The sequence below is a fragment of the Pseudorca crassidens genome, chromosome 12 (assembly GCF_039906515.1).
Source record: "Pseudorca crassidens isolate mPseCra1 chromosome 12, mPseCra1.hap1, whole genome shotgun sequence".
Taxonomy (NCBI): Eukaryota; Metazoa; Chordata; class Mammalia; order Artiodactyla; family Delphinidae; genus Pseudorca; species Pseudorca crassidens.
Genome location: NC_090307.1, coordinates 42,556,974 through 42,583,534, shown reverse-complemented (window position 1 = coordinate 42,583,534; position 26,561 = coordinate 42,556,974). Strand labels below are relative to the sequence as shown.

The window sequence follows — 26,561 nt, the reverse complement described above, 5'->3', positions numbered from 1 at the left end:
AGTAGCAGGCATCTCATTTTCACAGCCTTTGGTTAACTAGCTACTTTCATGTTTCAGAATATTCTGTTATAAGCAGGGTATTCTGTCATCCAGGTGAGTTTTGATAAGTGGTAGATTGGGGGGTCCAATGATTCTCCTATTGTGATAGTCTTATGTATGATTGTGTATTTTAATAATCTGAAAATATTCTTTATTTAGTAAAATATTTACCTCTATTACGTTTGACAGTATTAATTAAGCAATCAGAGCTAATTCGATGTATTAATATAGATGGGATCAGAGTGTAACCTGGTTAATTACAATCAGGAAGCCCTTGAGATTGAAAGGGCTTGTGTCCATGGATTCCCCCACTAACCCTCTGGAGCGGACTATTCCTAGAACGTAGCTAATATAGTGACTCCTATGTAAGCCATCTAGATGAGTTCAAGAATTACTGAGGGCAAATTACTCAAATTTAAGTTTGTATTTTATGATGGCATTTAGCAAATGCTCAATAAATCTTGGTCCAAAGGATGTGGCAGTAGGATGAAGAGACTAAAAGCTAGTAATGAAAGTCAATCAGATAAACCTAAGTTTAAATTTCAGCTCTTCAAAATCTCTAAGCCTCTCTTTCCTCATCTATAAAATGCGGATAATAATGCCTCCAGACTTGAGGATTAAAAAAGATCATGAAAATTAGGAATTAACACAAGTAGGGCTCAATAAATGAATAAATGATATTTCAGAACTAGTGGAGTCTAAGGTGGAACAGGGAGGGGGAACAGCATGGTGTCTGGGTATATGGCCTCTAGAGAGATTCCTGAAGTACAAATCCTGGTCTGTGGCTACCAGCAACGTGACCTTGTAGAAGTTTTTTAATCTTTCTCAACTGTGTTAGGTCCTTATGGCTGCTGTAACAAATTTTCACAAATTGACTGGGTTAATTGAAACAACAGAAGTGTACTACCTTACAGTTCTGGAGGCACAGGTGTCCAAAACGGGTCTGACTGTCTAAAATCGAGATGTCAGCAGGTTACTTCCTGTCTGGAAAGGAAGAAACCATTTCCTTGCCTTTTCTAGCTTCTAGAGTCTGCCTACATTCCTTGGTTTGTGGGCCTTTCCTCTGTCTTCGAAGTGTCTCTCCTTTCCTTTAAAGGACTCATAATTCCATTGAGCTCACCCAGATATTGCAGGATAACCTCCCCATCTCAAGATCCTTAATCAAATCTGCAAAGTGCCTTTTGCCATAAAGTAACATATTCACAAATTCTGGGGATTAGGATGTGGGCATCCTTGAGGGGCCATTATTCTATCTACCTCATCAACCTTGCTTTTCCCATCTATAAAAAAAGGGTAGGGACTTCCCTGATGGCACAGTGGTTGAGAATCTGCCTGCCAATGCAGGGGACACGGGTTCGAGCCCTGGTTCGGGAAGATCCCACATGCCATGGAGCAACTAAGCCCGTGCACTACAACTACTGAGCCTGTGCTCTAGAGCCTGTGAGCCACAACTACTGAGCCCGTGTGCTGCAACTACTGAAGCCCATGTGCCTAGAGCCTGTGCTCCGCAACAAAAGAAGCCACCACAATGAGAAGCCCGCCACCGTAAGAAAGAATAGCCCCCGCTCACTGCAACTAGAGAAAGCCCACGCACAGCAAAGAAGACACAATGCAGCCATAAATAAATAAATAAATAAATAAATAAATAAATAAATAACAGGGTAGTATAATATGACCTATCTCAGAGTTACGATAAAAAATAAGTCGGATAATTCATGGAAAATTCTAAGTTCAGAGCCTACCCACACATAGTAAGCACTTAATAAATGTTGACTATTATTGTTATTATTATCAGTGAATGAATCTCAGAGTCCCTTCCTGCTACATAACTCAGGCATTCATGCCTCTGCTTCAACAAGATGATTCAGAGGCCCTGCCTGATTCCAGCCAAAAAAGAAGACGCCTTCCCACCAGCTATTCTTCCCCACTGAGATTCTTGGCCACTACCAGCTTAGAGCCATGGCTTTCTCAAGAAACAGAGATTTCTTGCAGACATTCCTTAATTTCAAATAAAATTCTCTTCAACAGAAGAGACATAACTAAGAGCGTTATAATTCACAGAAGCAGATCCAGAAGCAAGAAATAAGGGCTGCCTCTGTTTCTTCTCTTTCCATTCTGTACTCCTGTCGTACAAGTCAAGCCTCATCTCAGGGAAAGGACCCTGGTGTTCAAAATGCCATTGTTTGCTCCTGGGGATCTTGCAGCCATAACTTTTGGCTGTTCCTACACTCTGTCTGCTTCTTCTCCATGTGGCCTATTTAATGTTGGCCTGAACCTTCATTAACCCCATATACTTGGCTGTGCTTTTATTGGATGGCAATCATCAAAGTCCCTACAATGTCATTGCTGTTTTCTGAGTTGTTTTATATTATATCAGCCTGAGATAGTCTCCATTGAGAGAATTTGAGTGGGGAAAGGAAAAAATAGCATGATATTCATTAATTAAATCAATTAATTAACAATGAACCCATGGTTAGCCTCTGTTCCACTTTTTACCGACACATTAAACTAGATTGAAAAGTTGTTGAATGTGTGTTCCCTTAAGTTCTCATTTTAAATGAAAACAAAATAGTTCTTCCTGCCATTTAGAATTCTTGAGACTTACCCTTTAAAAACACTTTGTTCTGCTACAAATAAGTTTTCAGAGACGTCTAGAAGAATGACTAGGGAGGAAAGAGAATTTTTAAACTTAGTAAACATTCCCTATGATCTGTTCATACCCCTTATGGACTGTACTTGAAACTCCGTTTTCTTCTTATGCTTTGTTATTGGTTCTGAATCCACATGTACATAATGATGGTCAGATTGACATTCTCCCACCTATCTTAGCCCTCTCCTACCATTTTCCCTCCCACCTTCCTTATCTCAAAAGAAAGTTTTTTTTCATATGGCCTCTGAAATATATCATCCAAACCTGACCTCCCCAGAAAGCATCCAAGAGCCATGGTTATTTCCTCTTCCCAGTCAATCAAAATTGCCATCCCCTCACTGTGTTTATCTTAATACACAACCAAGCATTAAGAAGAAAGCAACTAAATTAATTAAGGTGAATTTTCTGATTCTCCCAAGAAAATTTGCATTTTTAAGGCCATAAAGCTAATGTTTTTTCTTTCTTTCCCCCAACTTTATTGAGATATAATTGACAAATAAAATTATAATATATATAAAGTATACAGCATGAAGTTTTTTTTATAAATTTATTTACTCTATTTATTTACCTTTGGCTGCATTGGGTGTTCGTTGCTGCACATGGGCTTTCTCTAGTTGCGGTGAGCGGGGGCCACTCTTCGTTGCAGTGCACAGGCTTCTCATTGTGGTGGCTTCAGTAGTTGTGGCACACGGCCTCAGTAGTTGTGGCGCGCAGGCTCTAGAGTGCAGGCTCAGTACTTTTGGCTCACGGGCTTAGTTGCTCCAAGGCATGTGGGATCTTCCCAGACCAGGGCTCGAACCCAGGTCCCCTGCATTGGTAGGCGGCTTCTTAACCACTGCACCACCAGGGAAGTCCCACAGCATGATGATTTCACACTGTGAAATGACTCCCACAATCAAGTTAATTAACACATCCATCACCTCACATATTTACTTTTTTTTGATAAAAACACTTAAGATCTACTCTCTTAATAAATTTCAAGTTTAAAACACAGTGTTATTAACTACAGTCACCATGTTGTACATTAGATCCTTAGAACTTATTCACCATATAACTTTGTTTTCTTTTCCCACTGTTCCTGCCTTGGTCTTTCTTTCTCAAGCTAAGAACTGTCTGTTTTGTTGCTGGGAATCATATTGCCTAATACACATAAAAATGCAGAAAGTTATTAAAGGAGCAGAGTTAAGGAAAGGAAAAGAAAGGGCAAGAAGGGAAGTCTGGATCAGAGAAAGAGGGAATCAAATGAAAAGAGGAGAGATGGAAGCAAACGATGGGGGGATGAAGAGGATACAGGCATTTTATGATGCGCAAGTCTCTTTCCGTGTCATCGCACAGCCCATTAACTCCATCCTGCCCAGCTCCCTTTTGCATCCACTATGTATATCCTCAGTTATGCTTTAGTCCATTTCAGTGTGTGTATGTGTGGGCAACGTCCCACCACCACTACCCGCAGGAAAAAAAGAGCCGTTCCCTTGAATCTTATTTCATACAATTCCATTTTGGTCTTTCTTAAGAAACCCAGTGTACTCTAGTACACTGGTCAGAGATGTCTGGTTTTAAGCCCTAAATTGATCACCTGGGCAATTACTTAATCTCTCTGAAGCTCAGTTTCCACATCAGATGGGAAGATTAGATACACCAACATTATGGTGTCCTTCATAGTGCTTCGTACCTAGTATGCTTTTTTGTAAAATAGTTAATTGTTTTATATAGTATTGTGGAAGTTATTATTATTATAACTATTACTGTTTCTTCTCCCAGAAAAAGTCAGATTTTCTCGTCCTCTCGCAGAAAACAATTTACTCACCTGCCTCTCCCTTTTCCACCTCTCCAAACTCAGCACGCCCTAACCCCAAAAAAATAAATGGAAAATTTAAAGCATGCATGCCTCCCTGGCTTACCTCTGGATGCTCAGTGCTCTGCCCTACACTTTTATTCTCACTTTCCTTTTCCCAATTCTCCTCATGGAAATCGCACTCCTAGAAGTCCAGATAACAGCTAGCCCATGGTCAGTGGCAGCCCCAGTTGTTTTGTTGCCTCAGCACATTAGACACGGACAAGAGAGGACCTATTTCTTTCTCCTACTCTTTTTAAGATCTTCCAAAACAAAAGGTGAGTTAGAATCCTTTCAAGCACCAGGAGTCGTGTCGGTAATGTCCTAAAGCACTCTGCATTTCCAGATGCGAGTTCCTACCTGACACTTGAGTACTGACTTTGTATATCTGGCACCTTGGTTTCTACCACTTGAGGAGCTCATCACTGTCTTCTCCGCATCATCATGGCTCCACCTTGATTTCTTTCATGTTTTCCTCACCTGAGGAGGCCACCACGAGCCTCTTGCCCTCTCCCCTGGGCAGTTGCTCTGTGGAGGCATCCATTGGCTGCTCCCTTTAACTAATGGTTAGTGTTCCCTATAAAGTAAAGCTACCTTTGATTCTCATTAAATCCTAGCTTTCTTCCCCTAAACCAGTCCATGCAAGCACTTTTAATTCCTTTATTTATGTATGCAGGGGCATGAGCATTATGGTGGAGTGAGGATCCACATCTTTTATCAAATTATTGAAAGGGGCTGAAACTTAAAAGAAATTATGGACTGGATGGCATTGCATTGCTTAATCACCTAATACCTCTTCATTGAGAAGCTAAATTAACTCAGTCACTTGAAAAAAATTTTGAACTGCATCTTTAAATTTTTCCAAATTATTTTCCTTACATAAATGTGTGTGTGTGTGTATATATATATATATATACACATTTTTACATATGCAAGTAAAATAATATATACTATATATACTATTGTATATTATATATATACGTATATATATATATATATATATATATATATATATATAAAATATACAGTATAATCCCACTATAATGAGATAAGTCAGGCTTAAAAATCCAAAACTCAAAAACTTGGGGTTTGGACTTCCCTGGTTGAGAATCTGCCGCCAATGCAGGGACACGGGTTCAAGCCCTGGTCTGGGAAGATCCCACATGCCGCAGAGCAGCTAAGCCCGTGCGCCACAACTACTGAGCCTACGCTCTAGAGCCTGCGAGCCACAACTACTGAGCCCACGTGCCACAATTACTGAAGCCCACAGTACTAGAGCCTGTGCTCTACAACAAGAGAAGCCACCACAGTGAGAATCTCACGCACCTCAACAAAGGGTAACCCCCACTCACCTCAACTAGAGAAAGCCCATGCGCAGCAATGAAGACCCAATGCAGCCAAAAATAAAAATCAATTAATTTTTAAAAATACATTTAAAAAAACTTAGGGTGTTATTATTGCAAGATTAATGAAAAAAGATCTTGTAGTTATGGGGGGAGGGGAATTTTCATTTTTCGTTTATTAGATATGTAGGGAAAAGAAACAGACCTATGTTTATGAACAGCGATATCCCACACTGAATGGAGAAGGTTCCAAACTATCGGAAGGCAGTCATTTCCTAACAAACACCTGACCCCCAAAAGTTAAGAATTTGGCAATCCCAGCAGGAGAACAGGGAAGACGCTTGCTCCAGTGTTAAGGTCAGCCACGGTTCCCCCATGACCAAGTGGGCCTATACACATAACACTATCGCTCTTGAGAAATACAGGTGCACATACACGACCATTGTCCCAAAGGCACATCATACTGGACGAAACATGTTCTCTAAAAAAATCTTAGGTCCTAGTGCAGTGCTAAAGGCAGCAGTATAGACGACCCTCTCCCTGTAGTTGTTTCCCCTAGGGACCTTTGAGGTCCTTTTGATGAAGGTCTTAGGCAGGGCTTCCGAGTCCTTCAGAGACTTTCTAATAACTTTGAACCTCACGTGACAGAGTCCAAATTTTTATCATCTTCCTTCCAAAAGGCTCCCTTTTCCCATACCAAGTTGCTCCCAGCCCGGTTCTGCAATCTTTAAACCCTGACTAATAGGTGATGCCAACTCCTCTTGACCTTCGGAAGTCCTAGCCTCGTACCAAGCCAAATGAAGTCAAACAAAACCGAATGACCTTAAATATCTTGTACCCTCTGACCCCAGAACAGCAGGTTCCTTCCTGACTTGAAAGTACCACTGATAGTAGTTCTTTCCAGCTAAAAATGGTTTTCTCACTTTTTAATGGCATTTTCTGTTCTTAAAGTTTACCTCATTACGTACCCATATCAATGTACGTATCTGTTTATGTCTATGTACGTTCCCTGAAGAATCAATTTTCTTCTCCCTGGGCTCAAAGTACATTTTAAAGTGGGTCTTACAAGCTAGAGAAACATATTACAAAGCAACATAAGAATTCCAACCTAATGTTTTGCAAATAAGTTCAATGATCAAACTCAACTGGCATCATATTTCTAGTTCAAATCTGGGTAGGTATCAGGAGTGCCTATGGTCGTGACACTAAAATAGTGAGCTTGTGCCCTTCATCCCCTCAAAACTAAACTCAAGTTCCAAAAGCAGAAGTTGATGTTCAAAGTAAAAGGCAAAGCCAGAACCCCATTATAGCCATTTATTTTAGTGACAACATTTTCCTCCTTTCAGGAGCTCATCTAGATAAAAGACTAAGAGATAAAAGCAAATGCAATTATATTTTGCCTCAGGAAAGAGCTCTGAATACTTTTTTATTATATTGCCAGAGATTAGAACAAGAATGTAAATCTGAGAAAGTCCTACTAGAGGCTTCTTTCATTAACAGAAATGGAAACAGGCATTTATACGCCACCAATAAATCAACTAAAGGAGGAAAGGAGCTTGAAATGGTCTTCATTGCACTTATTAACTTTGGGGATTACAGCAGTTGGTGATGACTAGACCCTGCATCTTCCTGTCATCCACCTGGAGCAAATGGTTGGAAATAAAGCCTGGGAAGAGTCTCATCACACTAAACATGAAATCTGCAAGTCTTGTGTTTGCTAAAGTGGAGCAGAAGCAAAGCAGAGCCAGACTTTTCTAAAAACATTGTCGGCTTTTGTGGATTTAAAATGTGAGAGTGTGAATCAGTGTGTGAGTTGGTGTGTTTATATGTGTCTGGGTTTACATAAATCCTGATGCTGGGAATTATTTTAATCTCTATGATAATTTCCAGTACAACGATGTTTTAAAATGGGAGGATTCCATTAAGAAGTAGCATTCAGAGGAATTTCTCAGTGACATTTGAGAGTGATGTGGACCCTTCCTCTCTAGGCTCCTTTTGGACTGTTAATCACGAACTTCTGTCAACTTCTTTTCAGTTTATCAGTTTCAGAAAATCTTCATTTGCGTTGGACAGTGGCAGCTGGAATAAGATTACTGGCAATTAGAATCCAAACTAGCTGAGGAATTTCAAAATTAAAGGCAAAAAAAAAAAAATGGATTCAATTTCCTGCCCTTACAGACAATACTTTGTTTTGGGGGGCAGCCACCACCTGCCTAGTGTCAAGTTCTTCAGCTGGAATTTGAGAGTAATAATATCTCTTCAACTTCCTCACCAGGTTATAGGGAAAAGCATTTTATAATCTTCAGAAAGTTATACAAATGGAAGACACCATTCGTTTAAGCTTCTACCTTTAAAATGTCTTATATATCATGTGTAATACAAATGTCTGTTTATTACTGATGATGTTGGATTATAGACGTGTCGTGAAGGATGTGATATTTCAGTGGGAACTTCTCACTATGCCAAAATAAAATGCACTTTTCTTCCAATACTCTGTGCCTCACATTTGGATTTTATTCTTTATTTCTTGCTGGTTCCCACACTGTTCTACTCTGTTATTTCATCCCTCCCTCCTATATAGGGGCTAAGAGGTGGAGCCCTCCCTATCCAGCTTTCAGCCTCTTTTAATGACTGTGCTGGAAGAAGGGTGACTTGGTAACCTCACCTCCTACAAACTCATTGTGCCATGAGTTCAGCAGAATGTTTTCTAATATATGTGAAGTGCTGAGGGCAAGCAGAAGCTGAGGTCCTCTCCTCTGCTGTTCTCCACGTGAACTGCCAATCACCAAGTCCTATCAGATGCGTCCTAAATCTCTCTCAAGTCAGTCCTTTAGCATAAGACATATTAGTTTCACTCCTGAATCACAGAAATATCCAGCTAACTGGACTCTTCCATTACTCATGGGTTTCTATCCCCTACCCTCCTGCCTACCCAAATCTTTTCTCCACTCGACATGCTGGAGCAACCTCGCCAAAACCTAAATCTGTGTACATCAATTCCCTGCTAAAACCCTGGATGGTACCCAGCCTCCCGTAGGAAAGTCCTATACTATCTAGACTTGACAAATAAGGCTTTGTAGATCAGATGCCTGTTCGCCTCTCACCTGCACTCAGCAATACTGAACTATTCCCAGTTGCCAAACGCACCATATACCCTTTCTCAAGCTCCATGCTTTTTTTTAGTGATTCTTTCTAACTATAATTGCCATCTCTCCACCCTCTTCTATCTGGAACATTCCTATTCATCCTTTAAAACTCTGCTCCAGAGTCACCCTTTCTTTGATGTCTCTTTTGAATCTTCCCAGATATAAACTACTATATCTAGCAGTACACACCAAATTATAATTATTTGTTAGAATAATTTGTTTCCCCTTCTGGACTGTGAGCTTCTTAAGGGCAAGGATCATGTCTTACTCATCTTTGGATCTCAAGAAGCTAACAGTGGTCTGACCAATTATAGCTATATTATAAATATTTCTTAAGTGAATGAAAGGATGGATTCTCATAAGTGAAAACAATACACACCCTGTGTAATCTGTGGGACTGAGTGCTAGTAAAAGAAACATCTGACGGGGCTCACCCCTTATTTATCATTGTTAGTTCTTTTTATACTTTTGACATTTCTGCAATCTTCTGGTAAAACTCTAAGTTAAGCATCTCATCTACATGAAGGAGCAACAGACACTGACCAAATCAGGCCTGTTGGTGAGCCATGCACCTTGTGATATTAGTATCGTCATAGATGTGTTATTTTCCCCTTCATCTCCTCCATATGACTCTGGGCAGCTGTCCTTATACTGAAATTCATGAAAAGTCAAGCTTCTTGACAATTTCAGAAGCGAAGTTGCTGTCTGTAAAGCTCTTCTTCCTCTACTGAAATTTTTGCTCTTCTTTCTTTCTAAAACGATGAGAAGATAGTCAGGCATTGTGTATCCCAAGACCCACTGATCAGAGTTAAATTGGAAACTAAGGAGCCCACAGTGGTGCTTTTTGCCTATTTGATTTATGAGCTCACTGTGTCCACGAGTCCCTCTGTGGAATCAGTGTAAGCTGAAAACTGGCATGCCTCCATTTTTACTATTATGACTGCAATCGATGGGGAATAAATGAATGTTCTCCATTTTATCTAACAGCGCCGCTTCCCAGAAAACTCTGGGGGGAAAATGAGAGGTGTGCTATTTTTCCTTATATATTCGTAATCATTTTCCAGGATTTCCATTATTTTACACCACTGAGCTTTTTCTTTCTTTTCCTCATAAGGTATACATTTTACTTAGAAGTGAGAATTAATACCTATTGTGTAACTAATGATTGTTCTTTTATGAGTTAATTAACCGAAACAGTGATGAATAGACCAAAAGGTGACATCGATATAGTTTGCGTGTATTTCAACCTCTGTTTCATAAGACAAGGTTTTACTGTAAAATGCATGGTTCCAGATTATTTTAAAAATATAAATTGGTTTCTCTCATTTCAAATAATTAATCTCTGAAACTAATACAATTGGAATTTCACTCTTCTATGAGTCAGTTTTTGAAAATATAATTGAAAGTCCATTTGGGGGAAGAAAACTTATTTTTCTTTTCTCTCTTTCCTCTTTTTCTTCTGTTTTATTCTTTTGTTCAGTAAATAGTAACTGGACATAGTATCTGTTGACTGGATTTGGCTAGACACTGTGAAGAATTTAAAATTTTCAGTTACTGCCCCTAAAAACCTTACAGAGACAAACAAAAAGTTAACTAAAAGAAGAGATGTCACAGACAGTACCAAGTGAGTAGTAAGGGCAGTAACTCTGCAAGTTCACAAGCCAGTCTTTACCTCCCTGACATTTTCTTTCTTTTTTTTTTTTAACATCTTTATTGGAGTATAATTGCTGTACAGTGGTGTGTTAGTTTCTGCTTTATAACAAAGTGAATCAGCTATACGTATACATATATCCCCATATCTCCTCCCTCTTTCATCTCCCTCCCACCCGCCCTATCCCACCCCTCTAGGTGGACACAAAGCACCGAGCTGATCTCCCTGTGCTACGCAGCTGCTTCCCACTAGCTATCTATTTTACATTTGGTAGTGTATATAAGTCCATGCCTCTCTCTCACTTCGTCCCAGCTTCCCCTTCCCACTCCCCTGCTCCCTGACATTTTCAATCATAGCTTTCCAGCCTGCCATCCTTTGTGATTTATTTATAATGGTTCTTCTCATCTCAGTCCAACATATAGACAGATGCAGGAATATATCCTGTTTCTATCCCCTATCTCTATACTGCTTCAGCTCTACTTCTGAGCTCTTGAAATAAAAATTGGAAGCTCTTCCCAGACTAGTTTGTGAATGTCAGATTATTTTCTGCCCACTTCCTCTGGAGGAAAGGAGATGGGTTACGTGATTCAGGAGGGGTGTGTGTTTCTCCTGATCTATATATATCAACCATACCTACACATTTAAAATCTCATGAAAAGAAAGCATTGGACTGTGTTCAGCACTGCATTGTTACCAAGTTGAGGAAGCCTCATTAACAACTCTGTGTTTTTCCAGTTATTATTGAAGCCTGACCTTGGTTATATTACCACCCATTGTGAATGGATACACACTCTTAACTCTGTAAACTAAGGCTGTTCCATGCCCTTCTTTCCTTTCCTAGCAGTAGGCAAATAATCCTTAACTCATAGAAGCAACTGGAGAGGCTGTTTGACCAGTTTGTCTGACATCGCATTTTGTTTCTCCACCAATTTTCTTCTTTGAGTCCCCAGTGAGTCATCATCTTTTGAGCAGTCTTCTGCAAGCACAACAGGCCCTCCATATCTGTGGGGTCCACACTGAGGACTCAACCAACTCCCCATCAAAGGCAGATCCAGGGGACCAACCGTACATCACTGTTTTATATAAGGGACTTGAGCATGTGAGGATTTTGGTATTGGGGAAGCAGGGGAGAGGCTGGAACCAATCCCCTGTGGATACCAAGGGAGGATTGTAGTTCCCTTAAATTTACCCCCAGGTAGTCAACCTCTCTCACATTCACATATCTTTCTTTACACTTCTAAGGCTGTAGTTGCCTCATTGTGTTTTCATTGCTTTTATGCTTCTGTATCTCACTACTAGAGTGTAAGCGCCTTGAGGGCAGGAACTGTGACTTCATCACTGTTGTATACTCAAGAGCTTAGTTTAGTTCCTGGAGTGTAGAAGGCACTCGATAAACATTTGTTAAGTGAATGCTCAGCGCTGAGAAAGAGGCATAACAGACTATGGAGATTCAGAGGACAGTAACCAAACCATCACAGAGAGTGCAGGAAAATTTCAGAGGAAGATACAGCTAAACTGAGACCTGAAGGATAACTGCAACTTATCCATTCGTAGGCTGAGGGCAATCCAGGCAAAAATAATAACAATAACATGAGCAAAATTCATATTTGAAAAAGAACAGGGTCCATTGAAAGCCAAAAAGATCAGCTGTGCCTTCTGTTTACCATGCCTGAATCAAAACATATATATATGTATATAAGTGTATGTATATATGTGTGTGTGAGAGAGAAAACCTTGGTTTTTAAAAGCTTAATTTGCTATAACAAAAAATCAGCTCCATCAACCTATAAAACACGTATATTTAGCCCAAAACCCTCTATCGGGCTAAACAACATTTCCATTAACTTTCTCATTATTTTCTTTTTCCTTAAGTCAAATTTTAATTAAAAAATTTTTTTTATTCTCCATTTTAACTGTTGGTGTTTTCGTAGTATTTTTTAAGTAGTTCTGTTGCAGACGATAGTATGATTAAGTAGAGATAGGTAAACCTAACCACTTTGCCTGAAATTATTATGTACAGAAAAACAGTTGCAGATTCCAAACACTTAAATTAGAAATGAACATTTAGGAAATGACCTTCTTCTAAATTGAGGTTTTGAGTGCACACAGGACAAGCTGTAACAGAATGTAGTGGAAAGCAGACTGGTCTTGGAGTACACAAGTCTATGCCATTTCCCTTACTATGTCCATGAGACTCTCAATCTCATCATTTCTTGAATGGGATCTGTAATATCTGCTCTATATTATTCATAGGTATTCCCAAAATTGAAAGAGGAACTCTATGTGAAATGCATCGCCTAACAGATGGTAGAGGGTTGTATTCCGTTATAGCACAAGGTGATCTGCTATTGTAGTTATCTGTACATTAGAAAATAAAAATTTTACACCCCCTTCCACAACTACAATATTATATATGGAAAATATGTACAACCATTTAAGTTAGTCAAAGTAAAGCTATTCTTTTTACAGACACAGTTTTAAGTAGTTGGTGTCTACGTCTGTGGCATGACCATAGCAAGTGTGTTTATGTAGAAATGGCTGTTTGCCTTATTAACATGAGGCTAATACACATTGTAACCATTTTGTCTCATAGAATGATTGAAGATAGTGGGAAAAGAGGAAATACCATGGCAGAAAGAAGACAGCTGTTTGCAGAGATGAGTAAGTATGGAACTTTGAAGGAACACCCTTGAATACTCATGGAAGGCTGGAAACAACCACTTAATCCTTATGACATTTGTACTTTTCCCTAAAATCCTAAAGTCTTTACATAAAATGTATGTTTAGGCGTTTTTGCCTCCTCTTGAGTAAGAATTAAATTAGACAGTGAATCATCATAATTTGTTACTAAGACTGTATATCTTATATGAAAGAAAAAGTTTCATGGACCTGAATGTATATATACATACACAGATGCTTAATAAACACTATTTAGTGTTGGCATTAATACAATCCACTAAACTTCAAAGTCTGTGTTCATTTCCCTGTACTACCACAGGGTCTGGCACATTGCAGGAAATAGATGAAAATTTTGAAATGAATCATTGAATGTCTTACCCACAAAACAATATCATATGTTCATATGGGAAAGAGGAGTCAGGCGTGATTACCAGACCAAGCTATAAGCTGTCATTTGAACTTCATGCAACGGGGGACAAGCTGTCCTACAAACTAGTTTCTAAAAAGTGAAAAGGAAAACAAAGGTTTAAAAGAGCTTGGAGGTGACCTGCTATGCAAGGAAAACCAAACCAAGACTATATTTACTGACTCCAATGGAGAACGTATTAAATAAAGATTGTTGGTTTATGTAAATGCAAGGTTGCTGTGTAAGTAATTGGGTGGTAGTATCTCCTTCTAGACCATTTTTCTTATTCATAAGGAAGAAGAACTTGACATTGGGGGGAGAACACACATCTCAAGTTAAATGTTATAAAGAAAAAAGTACGATTCTCTTATGGGCTTTTTATCTCTCCTTCCCTGCAGAAGGAATGAGGATGAGCAGAAGTGAGTCGTAAGCCTTTTACTCGGGGAAGCCAAGAGGCAAAATTAGGCTTCTACTGAAGATTGAAACTGATTGGCAAGAATGAGGGTCAGAGCAGATAAAGGAAAGCCCCAGACAATAAGATTCACATTTTCCTTTATCATTTCCCAATAATCTGGAGGCACCAAGACAGCATTAGAACTAACAAAGAGGAAGGAAAATTAAAATTGATGTGGAGAATCTCAATCATGCTCCTTGCTTTTTCCACTTTTAGAAACATGTCTAAAGTGCCTGTGACAGTTTCAGCCATGACCTTCCAATTTCCATGTCTGATACTGTAGCCTCACTTCTGGCCTGACCAGTCATCTGGAACTGTGACCTTTGTTGATACAAATCTGACAGAGGAAGGAACCTAGTTACTGCCTGGCCATCTAGACAAAATCCAAAGCAGCACAGGTATCCTCTCGTATCATAGATTCTTAGACTGAAGAGGCAAGAGCTCTGTATATCATGGACCAGTGTTTTGTCAGAAAAAGAAAAAAAACATTAATTTTTAACATAGAAAAGCAATAAAGTCTTAGAGGAAATCTTTAAATTTATCATTGTTACATTAAAGACCGTATTAGCCAACAGACTGTAAGAATTTTAAAAGTGTGCTTATGTCATGATTTTATAACATTTATCTGAATTTAAGTACATAATCCCAGCTCCTTCTAAACCTGGTGCAGTGTCTGGCACAGACAAACACATATGTCACAAATGTCTTTTGAATTAAAGTTGTCCAACTCAGGGCTTCCCTGGTGGCGCAGTGGTTGGAGGTCCGCCTGCCGATGCAGGGGACACGGGTTCGTGCCCCGGTCTGGGAGGATCCCACGTGCCGTGGAGCGGCTGGGCCCGTGAGCCATGGTCGATGAGCCTGCGCATCCGGAGCCTGTGCTCCGCAACAGGAGAGGCCACAACAGTGAGAGGCCCGCGTACCGCAAAAAAAAAAAAAAAGTCCAACTCAAAGAAAGATCAACATAAGTTTTATAGCCATAGAAACAGAAAAGCTCTAAATTTTTCAAATGAGAGAGACTTAGGAAAATTGTGCATTCATTTCCCAAATTGTAACTTAACCTTTTCATAGAAGCTTCTCAGGGAGGTCATACAGTTTATTAAATCGTTTTGAGTTCCCCTGATTAGTGATCAAAATAGTTAAGCAAGCCACACAGATATGTATCTTTCTTCCGTTCTTCCTCTCTTCAAAAGCAAGTAAGCACATCTGACCTTAACAATTCATTAGTGAGCATCGTGTTCAGATTAACACTAAATAGGACACATGTCCACAGTAAGTGGGATTCTGCCAGATAAAGCAGTTGGCTGATTTCAACAGGAGAAATTGATTTTGATAGTCTGTCAGACAAAAGAGAAATGTAATCTCATTGAGAATGTGTTAAATATTTGAAAAATATATGGGTTACCCCAGTTCTATCAGCAGGACACCAAAGAAAACAAGGAAACTATTATCAGAGAAGACTGACATCGAAACTTAGAAAGTAACTTCTTCCAGGAATCTATGATGTCTAGACAGGGAGCTGAAAAAGAAGGAAGAACTTGTAAATCTGGTCAGCTAAGAATTACCTAGAAGTAGTTCTTTTTAAACATGAAAGGAAAGTGCTGAAGAGTTTCTTGGTTTTAGAAATTGCAAATGTCACAGGAAAAAAAAAGCAGTTAAGAAGGCAGGGAAGACTTCTTTCAATACTATTGTGAGAGGGGAGAGAGATGGAACTCAGCTCTGCCGGAACCAAAGACAGGAGGGTTTCTAAGCACTGGGGTGAGCTAGAGCAGAAGTACTGGAGGATACCAGAGGGGAAGTTGGTCAACTGTGTTTGCTCATTGTCACAATGAGGAAGTTAGGCTCCTACCCTCCCACAGAGACTAGGAGATCTCCTTCAATGATTTCATTTCCAAAGAATGGCTCCCAGTCCTTGAGAAAGATATTCCTGGGTTGTAAAACTGGCAAAAGTCTGGGAGGTTTACCTCTTTAAAGGGGCAGACAAAGAATTTACAAAGGAAAGTTTTGTAGAAAAGTAAGTGCTCTAAGAAAAGGGAGATCAAAGACCTAGAGTCAGGAAGAAACCTGTCTAAAGGTTAGTCAAGCTGAGGGGAACCTTACAAAAGCAAAAGAACAGAGAACACAGAAAACAGGGTGACGATTTTTTTAAATTTAATTTAATTTTTTTTATAGACAGCAGGTTCTTATCAGTCATCAGTTTTATACAAATCAGTGTATACATGTCAATCCCAATCTCCCAATTCATCACACCACCACCCCACTCCCGCCACTTTCCCCCCTTGGTGTCCATACGTTTGTTCTCTACATTTGTGTCTCAATTTCTGCCCTGAAAACCGTTTCATCTCTACCATTTTCTAGGTTCCACATATATGTGTTAATATACGATATTTGTTTTTCTCTTTCTGACTTACTTCACTCTGTATGACAGTCTCTAGATGCATCCACGTTTCCACAGATGACCGAATTTCATTCCTTTTTATGGCTGAGTAATATTCCATTGTATATATGTACTACATCTTCTTTATCCATTCGTCTGTCGATGGGCATTTAGGTTGCTTCCATGACCTGGCTATTGTAAATAGTGCTGCAATGAACATTGGGGTGCATGTATCTTTTTGAATTATGGTTTTCTCTGGGTATATGCCCAGTAGTGGGATTGCTGGGTCATATGGTAATTCTATTTTTAGTTTTTTAAGGAACCTCCATACTGTTCTCCATAGTGGCTGTATCAATTTACATTCCCACCAACAGTGCAAGAGGGTTCCCTTTTCTCCACACCCTCTCCAGAATTTATTGTTTGTAGATTTTCTGATGATACCATTCTAACTGGTGTGAGGTGATACTTCATTGTAGTTTTGATTTGCATTCTCTAATAATTAATGATGCTGAGCAGCTTTTCATGTGCCTCTTGGCGATCTGTATGTCTTCTTTGGAGAAATGTCTATTTAGATCTTCTGCCCATTTTTGGATTGGGTTGTTTGTTTTTTTAATATTGAGCTGCATGAGGTGTTTATGTATTTTGGAGATTAATCCTTTGTTGATTCATTTGCAAATATTTTTGCCCATTCTGAGGGTTGTCTTTTCATCTTGTTTATGGTTTCCTTTGCTGTGCAAAAGCTTTGAAGTTTCATTAGGTCCCATTTGTTTATTTGTGTTTTTATTTCCATTACTCTAGGAGATGGATCAAAAAATAATTTGCTGTGATTTATGTCAGAGTGTTCTTCCTATGTTTTCCTCTAAGAGTTTTATAGTGTCCGGGCTTACATTTAGGTCTCTAATCCATTTTGAGTTTATTTTTGTGTATGGTGTTAAGGAGTGTTCTAATTTCATTCTTTTACATGTAGCTGTCCAGCTTTCCCAGCACCACTTACTGAAGAGACTGTCTTTTCTCCATTGTATATCCTTGCCTCCTTTGTCATAGATTAGTTGACCATAGGAGCATGGGTTTCTCTCTGTGCTTTCTATCCTGTTCCATTGATCTATATTTCTGTTTTGGTGCCAGTACCATATTGTCTTGATTACGCTTTGTAATATAGTCTGAAGTCAGGGAGTCTGATTCCTCCAGTTCCGTTTTTTTCCCTCAACACTGCTTTGGCTATTCAGGGTCTTTTGTGTCTTCATATAAATTTTAAGATTTTCTGTTCTAGTTCTGTAGAAAATGCCATTGGTAATTTGATAGGGATTGCATTGAATCTGTATATTGCTTTGGGTAGTAGAGTCATTTTCACAATATTGATTCTTCCAATCCAAGAACATGGTATATGTCTCCATCTGTTGGTATCATCTTTAATTTCTTTCATCAGTGTCTTATAGTTTTTTGCATACAGGTCTTTTGTCTCCCTGAGTAGGTTTATTCCTAGGTATTTTATACTTTTTGTTGCAGTGGTAAATGGGAGTGTTTCCTTAATGTCCTTTTCAGATTATTCATCATTAGTGTATAGGAATGCAAGAGATTTCTGTGCATTAATTTTGTATCCTGCAACTTTACCAAATTCATTGATTAGCTGTAGTAGTTTTCTGGTGGCATCTTTAGGATTCTCTATGTATAGTATCATGTCATCTGCAAACAGTGACAGTTTTACTTCTTCTTTTCCAATTTGTATTCTTTTATTTCTTTTTCTTCTCTGATTGCTGTGGCTAGGACTTCCAAAACTATGTTGAATAATAGTGGTGAGAGTGGACATCCTTGTCTTGTTTCTGATCTTAGAGGAAATGCTTTCAGTTTTTCACCATTGAGAATGATGTTTGCTGTGGGTTTGTAATATATGGCCTTTATTATGTTGAGGTAGGTTCCCTCTATGCCACTTTCTGGAGAGTTTTTATCATAAATGGGTGTTGAATTTTGACAAAAGCCTTTTCTGCATCTATCGAGATGATCATGTGGTTTTTAATTCTTCAATTTGTTAATATGGTGTATCACATTGATTGATTTGCATATATTGAAGAATCCTTGCATCGCTGGGATAAATCCCACTTGATCCTGGTGTTTGATCCTTTTAATGTGTATTTGGATTCTGTTTGCTGGTATTTTGTTGAGGATTTTTTTATCTGTATTCATCAGTGATATTGGTCTGTAATTTTCTTTTTTTGTAGTATCTTTGTCTGGTTTTGTTATCAGGGTGATAGTGACCTCATAGAATGAGTTTGGGAGTGTTCCTTCCCCTGCAGTTTTTTGGAAGAGTTTGAGAAGGATAGGTGTTAGCTCTTCTTTAAGTGTTTGATAGAATTCACCTGTGAAGCCATCTGGTCCTGGACTTTTGTTTGTAGGAAGCTTTTTAATCACAGTTTCAATTTCATTACTTGTGATTGGTCTGTTCATATTTTCTATTTCTTCCTGGTTCAGTCATGGAAAGTTATACCTTTGTAAGAATTTGTCCATTTCTTCCAGGTTGTCCCTTTTATTGGCATAGTGTTGCTTGTAGTAGTCTCTTAAGATGCTTTGTATTTCTGCAGTGTCCATTGTAACTTCTCCCTTTTCATTTCTAATTTTAATGATTTGAGTCCTCTCCCTCTTTTTCTTGATCAGTCTGGCTAATGGTTTATCAATTGTGTTTATCTTCTCAAGGAACCAGCTTTTAGTTCTATTGATCTTTGCTATTGTTTTCTTTGTTTCTATTTCATTTATTTCTGCTCTGATCTTGATGATTTCTTTCCTTCTGCTAACTTTGGGTTTTGTTTGTTCTTCTTTCTCTAGTTCCTTTAGGTGTAACGTTAGATTGTTTATTTGAGATTTTTCTTGTTTCTTGAGGTAGGCTTGTATAGCTATAAACTTCCCTCTTAGAACTGCTTTTGCTGCATCCCATAGGTTTTGGATCATCGTCTTTTCATTGTCATTTGTCTCTAGGTATTTTCTGATTTCCTCTTTGATTTCTTCTGTGATCTCTTGGTTATTTAGTAATGTATTGTTTAGCCTCCATTTGTTTGTCTTTTTTACATTTTTTTCCCTGTAATTGATTTCTAATCTCATAGCATTGTGGTCAGAAAAGATGCTTCATATGATTTCAATTTTCTTAACTTTACTGAGGCTTGATTTGTGACCCTAGATATGATCTATCCTGGAGAATGTTCTGTGTGCACTTGAGAAGAAAGTATAATCTGCTGTTTTGGGATGGGATATCCTATAGATATCAATTAAATCTATCTGGTCTATTTTGTCCTTTAAAGCTTGTGTTTCCTTATTAATTTTCTGTTGGATGATCTATCCATTGGTGTAAGTGAAGTGTTAAGGTCCCCCACTATTATTGTGTTACTGTCGATTTCCTCTTTTAGAGCTGTTAGCAGTTGCCTTATGTATTGAGGTGCTCCTATGTTGAGTGCATATATTTTATAATTGTTATATCTTCTTCTCGGATTGATCCCTTGATCATTATGTAGTGTCGTCCTTCCTTACCTCTTGTAACATTCTTTATTTTAAAGTATATTTTATCTGATATGAGTAATGCTACTCCAGTTTTCTTTTGATTTCCACTTGCATAGAATATCTTTTTCCATCCCCTCACTTTCAGTCTGTATGTGTCCCTAGGTCTGAAGTGGGTCTCTTGTAGACAGCATATATATGGGTCTTGTTTTTGCATCCATTCAGCAAACCTATGTCTTTTGGTTGGAGCATTTAATCCATTCATGTTTAAGGTAATTATCGATATGTTTGTTCCTATTACCATTTTCTTAATTGTTTTGGGTTTGTTTTTGTAGGTCCTTTTCTTCTCTTGTGTTTCCCACTTAGAGAAGTTCCTTTAGTTGTAGAGCTGGTTTGGTGGTGCTGAATTCTCTTAGCTTTTGCTTGTCTGTAAAGCTTTTGATTTCTCTCTCAAATCTGAATGAGATCCTTGCCGGGTAGAGTAATCTTAGTTGTACGTTCTTCTCTTCCATCACTTTAAGTATATCATGCCACTCCCTTCTGGCTTGTAGAGAAATCAGCTGTTAACCTTATGGGAGTTCTCTTGTATGTTATTTGTCATTTTTCCCTTGCTGCTTTCAATAATTTTTCTTTGTCTTTAATTTTTGCCAGTTTGAGTACTATGTGTCTCAGTGTGTTTCTCCTTGGGTTTATCCTGTATGGGACTCTCTGCGCTTCCTGGACTTGGGTGGCTATTTCCTTTCCCATGTTAGGGAAGTTTTCAACTATAATCTCTTCAAATATTTTCGCTGGTCCTTTCTCTCTCTCTTCTCCTTCTGGGACCCCTATAATGCGAATGATGTTGTATTTGATGTTGGCCCAGAGGTTTCTTAGGCTGTCTTCATTTCTTTTCATTATTTTTCTTTATTCTTTTCCACAGCAGTGAATTCCACTATTCTGTCTACCAGGACACTTATCCGTTCTTCTGCCTCAGTTACTCTGCTATTGATTCCTTCTAGTGTATTTTTCTTTTCAGATATTGTATTGTTCATCTCTGTTTGTTTGTTCTTTAATTCTTCTAGATCTTTGTTAAACATTTCTTGCATCTTCTCTATCTTTGCCTGCATTCTTTTTCCTAGGTCCTGGATCATCTTCACTATCATTATTCTGAAATCTCTTTCTGGAAGATTACCTATCTCAGTTTTATTTAGTTGTTTTTCTGGAGTTTTATCTTGTTCCTTCATCTGGTACATAGCCCTCTGCCTTTTCATCTTGTCTATCTTTCTTTGATTGTGATTTTATTCCACATGCTGCAGGATTGTAGTTCTTTGTGCTTTTGCTGTCTGCCCTCAGGTAACAATTGATAAGAAGAACAATTGATAAGAAATTTTGGCAAATTCAGGTGACTGTGACACATACATGTGTTAAACATCTACTCGGAGCTCATAACAGCAAGCAGCAGAAACAAAAACAAAAAGGCAAAGAAACAAAGTTAGGAGTAGCATGGACTCACAAATAAGCCAAAAAATAAAACTAAACCAAAAAACAGAAACAAAAAAAACTGTGTGCCTACATACTTTGATTAAAAGCAATTTTGGCAAGTTGCCCTAAACCAAAATTTCCCCTCATTATAATGCTCTAATTATCAGTTTGCTTAGTACCTTAGATTAAAACTGAAAAGTAGTTTTCAGTTAAATGTAAATGTCATTCTCACCTTGGCCTTTTCAGCCATCAAGTAAGTTTATCAGGTCAAATAATTTCATCCAACTGGTTTTTAGCAGAATAAATTGTTTGTTCTCGGAATCAAGCTCCCTTTCTTCTCTGTTTTTCTGCTCTGAGAGCACATTTACTCTGCTTTGTATGACACTTACTTACAAAGAATTTACAAAGGAAAGTTTTCTGTGTCACTCATTCACGTGAACTTCTCCTTAGGGATGGACGCTGAACCTTTCCCTTCAAACCCATCCAGCTTAGATGCTGAATCAGTGTTGGTTTAAAAGCCTCAGAGCACAGGATAAGTAGGTTTTAATGGGAGGGAAATGATTGGAAAACACTCTTTCAGAACATGGAAGGCTGCCTAACAAGATGAGGAAGGTCCTGGGGAGAAAGCAGAGTGATACCAGTGGGCTCTGAGTGGAGGAGGGACCAGAAACCAAAGGGAGGCAAATGGAGGTGCTCAACAAACACTGTTGAGTGGTTCAAAGGCAGACCGTCCTTCTTCAGAATATTGACAGCAGTTAGCATGTGCGTAGTTGGAATGGCACCTGAAGCGTGATTTTGCAACGTACACTATGAGTTTTAGAAAAACTGATTTCAAAAATTCAAGGAAATGACGTTAATGATCCCACTCCCATGAGCCATGGTGGATACAGTGACTATTTTCACTTTCATCTTCATTTCTCGTGCTCTTCAGCACTTTGGGGATGTCAACACCATGGGTCACCATTCTGGAAATTCTTCCTTATGTCACCATTGTAGTCCGGTCTCCTATTTTTTCTGACCACTCTACTTCTCGTTTTCTGTCTCTTAGTAGCCTCCAGACACCCTGAAGTCAGATTTTAACCAAAGTTTTGTTCTTGACCGCTTCTCTCCCTATACAGTTTGACTTTCTCTCAAGGCTTCACCGTTATTGTTATGGCTCTCAAGTGTTCAAGGTGTCCTTCAAAACCGCACCCCATGTTCTCAGGAACCAGCTTATCCAGAATAGTCAGCATGTAAAGTCAGTGTCCCTTCCAGACTTGGCTTCTCACTGTCAAATCTTCTGCTGATGAAGCACCTTGAGATAGGCTGACCATTAGCTCCATTAACTCCCCATCATAACAAAGCAATGTCCCACCAAGGCTGCCACTTTCCAGTATTTCCAAAGCCACACAGTCCTTGAACAGCTACCAAGGGCGTTGTTCAGAAGTGGGGAGGAAGTTTCTAACCCCAAATTTGTGCCTCATTTTGTTATCTAGAATGTGGAATAGCCCTACTTGTGCACACAGTCTCCTCTTGGGAAATATTCCCAGTCCTGGCTCAATTAAGGCACATTGGTACATTTTATATGTTTATTAATAATTCCTGGAATATAGTCCATATTAAGGAGTTCCATATCCAAATATCCAACTGACACTGGATATCTCCACTCAGACACCCCACAAGCAACTCAAACTCTGTAAGCCCAAAACTAAACCCTTCATCTTCCCACACCTACAGACCTGTTCCCCCTTGTTGGTACCTTAGCTCAATGAGGGCCAACCCATCCCACTGAGTTGTCTAAGATAGAAAGTTGAACATTATTTTTGACCCCAAAACTCCTTTCCCTGCTCTCTCTCACTCTCTTTCTCTCTTTCTGTCTCTCTCTCACACACACATAAACACACACACACATCCAGTCAATCATCAAGCATGAAAAAGAGTTTAGACATGGAGTTCATAGGCTTCATCTTTATTCTGTAAATATTTGTTGGGTGAGTTTGAAAAATGAGTAAGAAATTTAAGAATCTGAATGATTTTATAAAAGGTTTTATAAATGAGCTATGAAAACATATAAGGCAAAACATATGAATTGTGTGAAACTGTTCAAAGTGTAATGAACGAAGCTAAAGCCAAAAATTAGATAATACAGGTTGGTTGGTTGGCTGGCTGGCTGGCTGGCTGGATGGATGGGTGGGTGGAAGGAATGAAAGAAGGCAGGAGGAAGGAAGGGACAGAGGGAGGAGAAAAAATCTTGAAAAGAAGAGCTAAAGAAAGGAAAAACAGGATTTGCAGAAGTTAACAATGTGATCAGTCAGAATTTCTGAACTTGCATCTTTGCTTTCCTCTCTATCATTTTTTTCCAGCTATGACCTGAGTGTGAGAGGTTTGAGGAGATGTTGCAAGAGCATCAACTTGCCTTAAATGAATTATCTTTAAATTTTTCTTATGCAAAGTTTTAAATATATACAGAAGTAGAGAAAATACTATTCATCTCTACCCTTAATTATTTACTCCCAGCCCCCACCATATAATTATAAAACAAATCTAATCTAAGATATTATTTAGATGAGTCAAGTCTCCATGTTTTAAAGAATTATCGCCCAGTGATATAATAATAATGGAAAAGACACTATAAATTTGAGAAATAATTAAAAGGACATTGCAAAAAACTAGGGAAGTGCTGTACTGTTTTTTTATTAAAAAGGAAGAATTAGTTTCTTGAGAGTATAGAGTGTGAATTTGTTGTAGGTTTCAAGATAAAATGGATTTTTTTTCAGAACATGGACAAAATATAGTGGTAATCCTAGACATTTCAACATGCTAAGAATAAGGATTACTCTATTGACCTCATTTCCTTATTCATTTATCCAAATTCCATCTTTTTTATAAATGAATTAAGTCAGCTAATTTCCCTTTTTAATAAGGTTACTAGACTGCTAGCTCAGGAAAATACCATAGGATAAAAATGAACCTTAATTTCAGCAAGATACTAACAAAAGTCTCTTAGATTGTGCATGTGTTGGAAAAACATGAGGTGGATCTTCGTACAATTAGGTAGGGATTGTAACCATGTTGTGACCATGTCTGGAGGAATAAGTAATGGATTCATCAACTTGGAGGACAGCCTCCAGTTGTATTCTGGAAGACTCTGTGGACCTGGTCAGGTCTTAGATTTTAGGCAACGACTTGGACAAAGAAGGCATGAGACTACTCTCAAGGTAGGCTATGAATTTATAGACTTTCAAGAAGAGACCACACATGTCAAACTGAACTAAGTCCATGGATTATTGGGCCAGAGACAAATTTATTTTAAACAAGGTGGGTAAATGGAGCAAGAACCTGCCCAGCCTGTCTCAATACAGCTTTTTTGGGTTCCAGAATCCATGATGGATCCCATGGTTGCTACTTACATGGTCCATGTGAGGCAATGGGCCGTTGTATCTGAAAAGCTAAACTTCACAGCTCACCACATCCCTTTTAATATTTAGGGCTTACATCCTCAGCCAGGAAGAACTTTCACAAACTGGAGACATTGACAGGCCTCCCTACCCCTTCCTGAGGCTTGAACAAAACAGAGGGTCAGTTGAGTCCACATGGTGATGGGCAGAGGAGAGCAGTCAGTACACTCCTGACCCTAAGCATCATCTCTATGTCCCTCTTTACTGCATCCTGGAGAGCGGCACCTTAGCCAAATGCCCCCTAGGACCTCTATGAGAGGGAGGAGCAGAGGAGCCAAAGTTTCTCTTCTCAGAGGATGAGGTCTTGCTGGAACTAAGAAATTTAATCGTGTACTGCATCATAGTCATTTTATACCTGGAGCTTAAATCATTATTTTTGAAGAACTTACATAAATCATCTATGTCTCTAATGTCTTCTTTTAAAGGATTATTTACAGATATTGAGATTCTCTTGATTATTGAGCCAAACTCAGCATCACTAAAAGTACATCTTCATCCAGGGGTAAAAGATTTAGCGTTCATGTATTTCTGATGGTCTCTGTGTCTCTGGTTATCCAGCATCCTAGAGAGTTCATTTCCCACATGAGCCTCTCAGATTTATAGAGGACATGAAACTGGGAAGGCCCTTTGAAATGCCAGTGACAAAATCAAAAATTTTTTAAATATCAGAAAGGTAGAAGCATGAGCTAAAAAGTAAAAGAAACTAAGATTAAATATGAAGTCCTACCTTTAGCCCCCAAATAAGCATTTAAATACAAAGTAGAAAAGACCTAGCTTTTTTAATGAACTGCTAGCTTAGTAAGAGCCAGAAGAATGAGCTATCTATGAAAAAATTGCATCAGTAAATGTCCTCATCAATGGTGGTAACTATTGTATTCTATACATTCCATACAGGTGGGGCAATAGCTGTGTCATTTGGGTTAATTTTGTATATCTCATTTCAAGGAGGTATTAGCCAGCCATAGAACAGGATAACTTGAATGTTTAACGGTCTGGTCTCTAAACCGTGTCTGATGATAATGAGAATAATAGCAACATCTGTGTATTGAAGCCCATTATGTGCCATGCTCTGTGGTAGACCTTGTGTTGATACTTGAAATGACTTTGGACTTGGACATCTTCAACCTAAGAAGGTCAAGGATAAGCTACCTCCCCATCTAAACTTTAAACTCTGTGATGACAGAGACCTTTGTACATAATGTCCAGATGGTAATGAAGATGCTAATGATGATCATGATAGCTGCTTCCCAATCTTTGCGGAATAAATTAATCAAGTTTATAATAGACAGGGAGAAAAGGTTATATGGCTCCAGAAGGGAAACCAGATCAAACGGATTGAAGTTATAAGGAGGCAAATTAAAGCCCAAATATAAAAAAGAAATTTCTATCACTTATTGGTGCTCAGAAATGACACCTGAAACGTTATAAGGAGGTCTGTCGGCTATTAAGCGCTCACTAGGTACCAGCCACAGAGGTTACCAGCTGGTAAAGTTGATACTATTATCCTCATTTTGTACATGAAGAAATCGGATGGCAAGTAAAAACTTGTCAAAGTTCACACAACAAGGAAGAGAAAGATTAAGAGTTACTGACTTTAAAGCTCATAT

At 38.7% G+C, this 26,561-nt stretch overlaps 1 protein-coding gene across 30 annotated transcripts in view; it reads left to right on the top strand.

Annotated features, from left to right (window-relative positions):
* Positions 1-26,561, top strand: part of DTNA (dystrobrevin alpha) — a 391,558-nt gene that overhangs the window by 249,176 nt on the left and 115,821 nt on the right. For all 30 annotated transcript variants that reach the window (XM_067699356.1, XM_067699351.1, XM_067699358.1 and 27 more), the window contains one exon: positions 13,257-13,324. In XM_067699356.1, the coding sequence (XP_067555457.1) occupies positions 13,258-13,324 (67 nt within the window). In that variant the 5' untranslated portion in view covers position 13,257. The remainder of the gene's footprint in view (positions 1-13,256; positions 13,325-26,561) is intronic.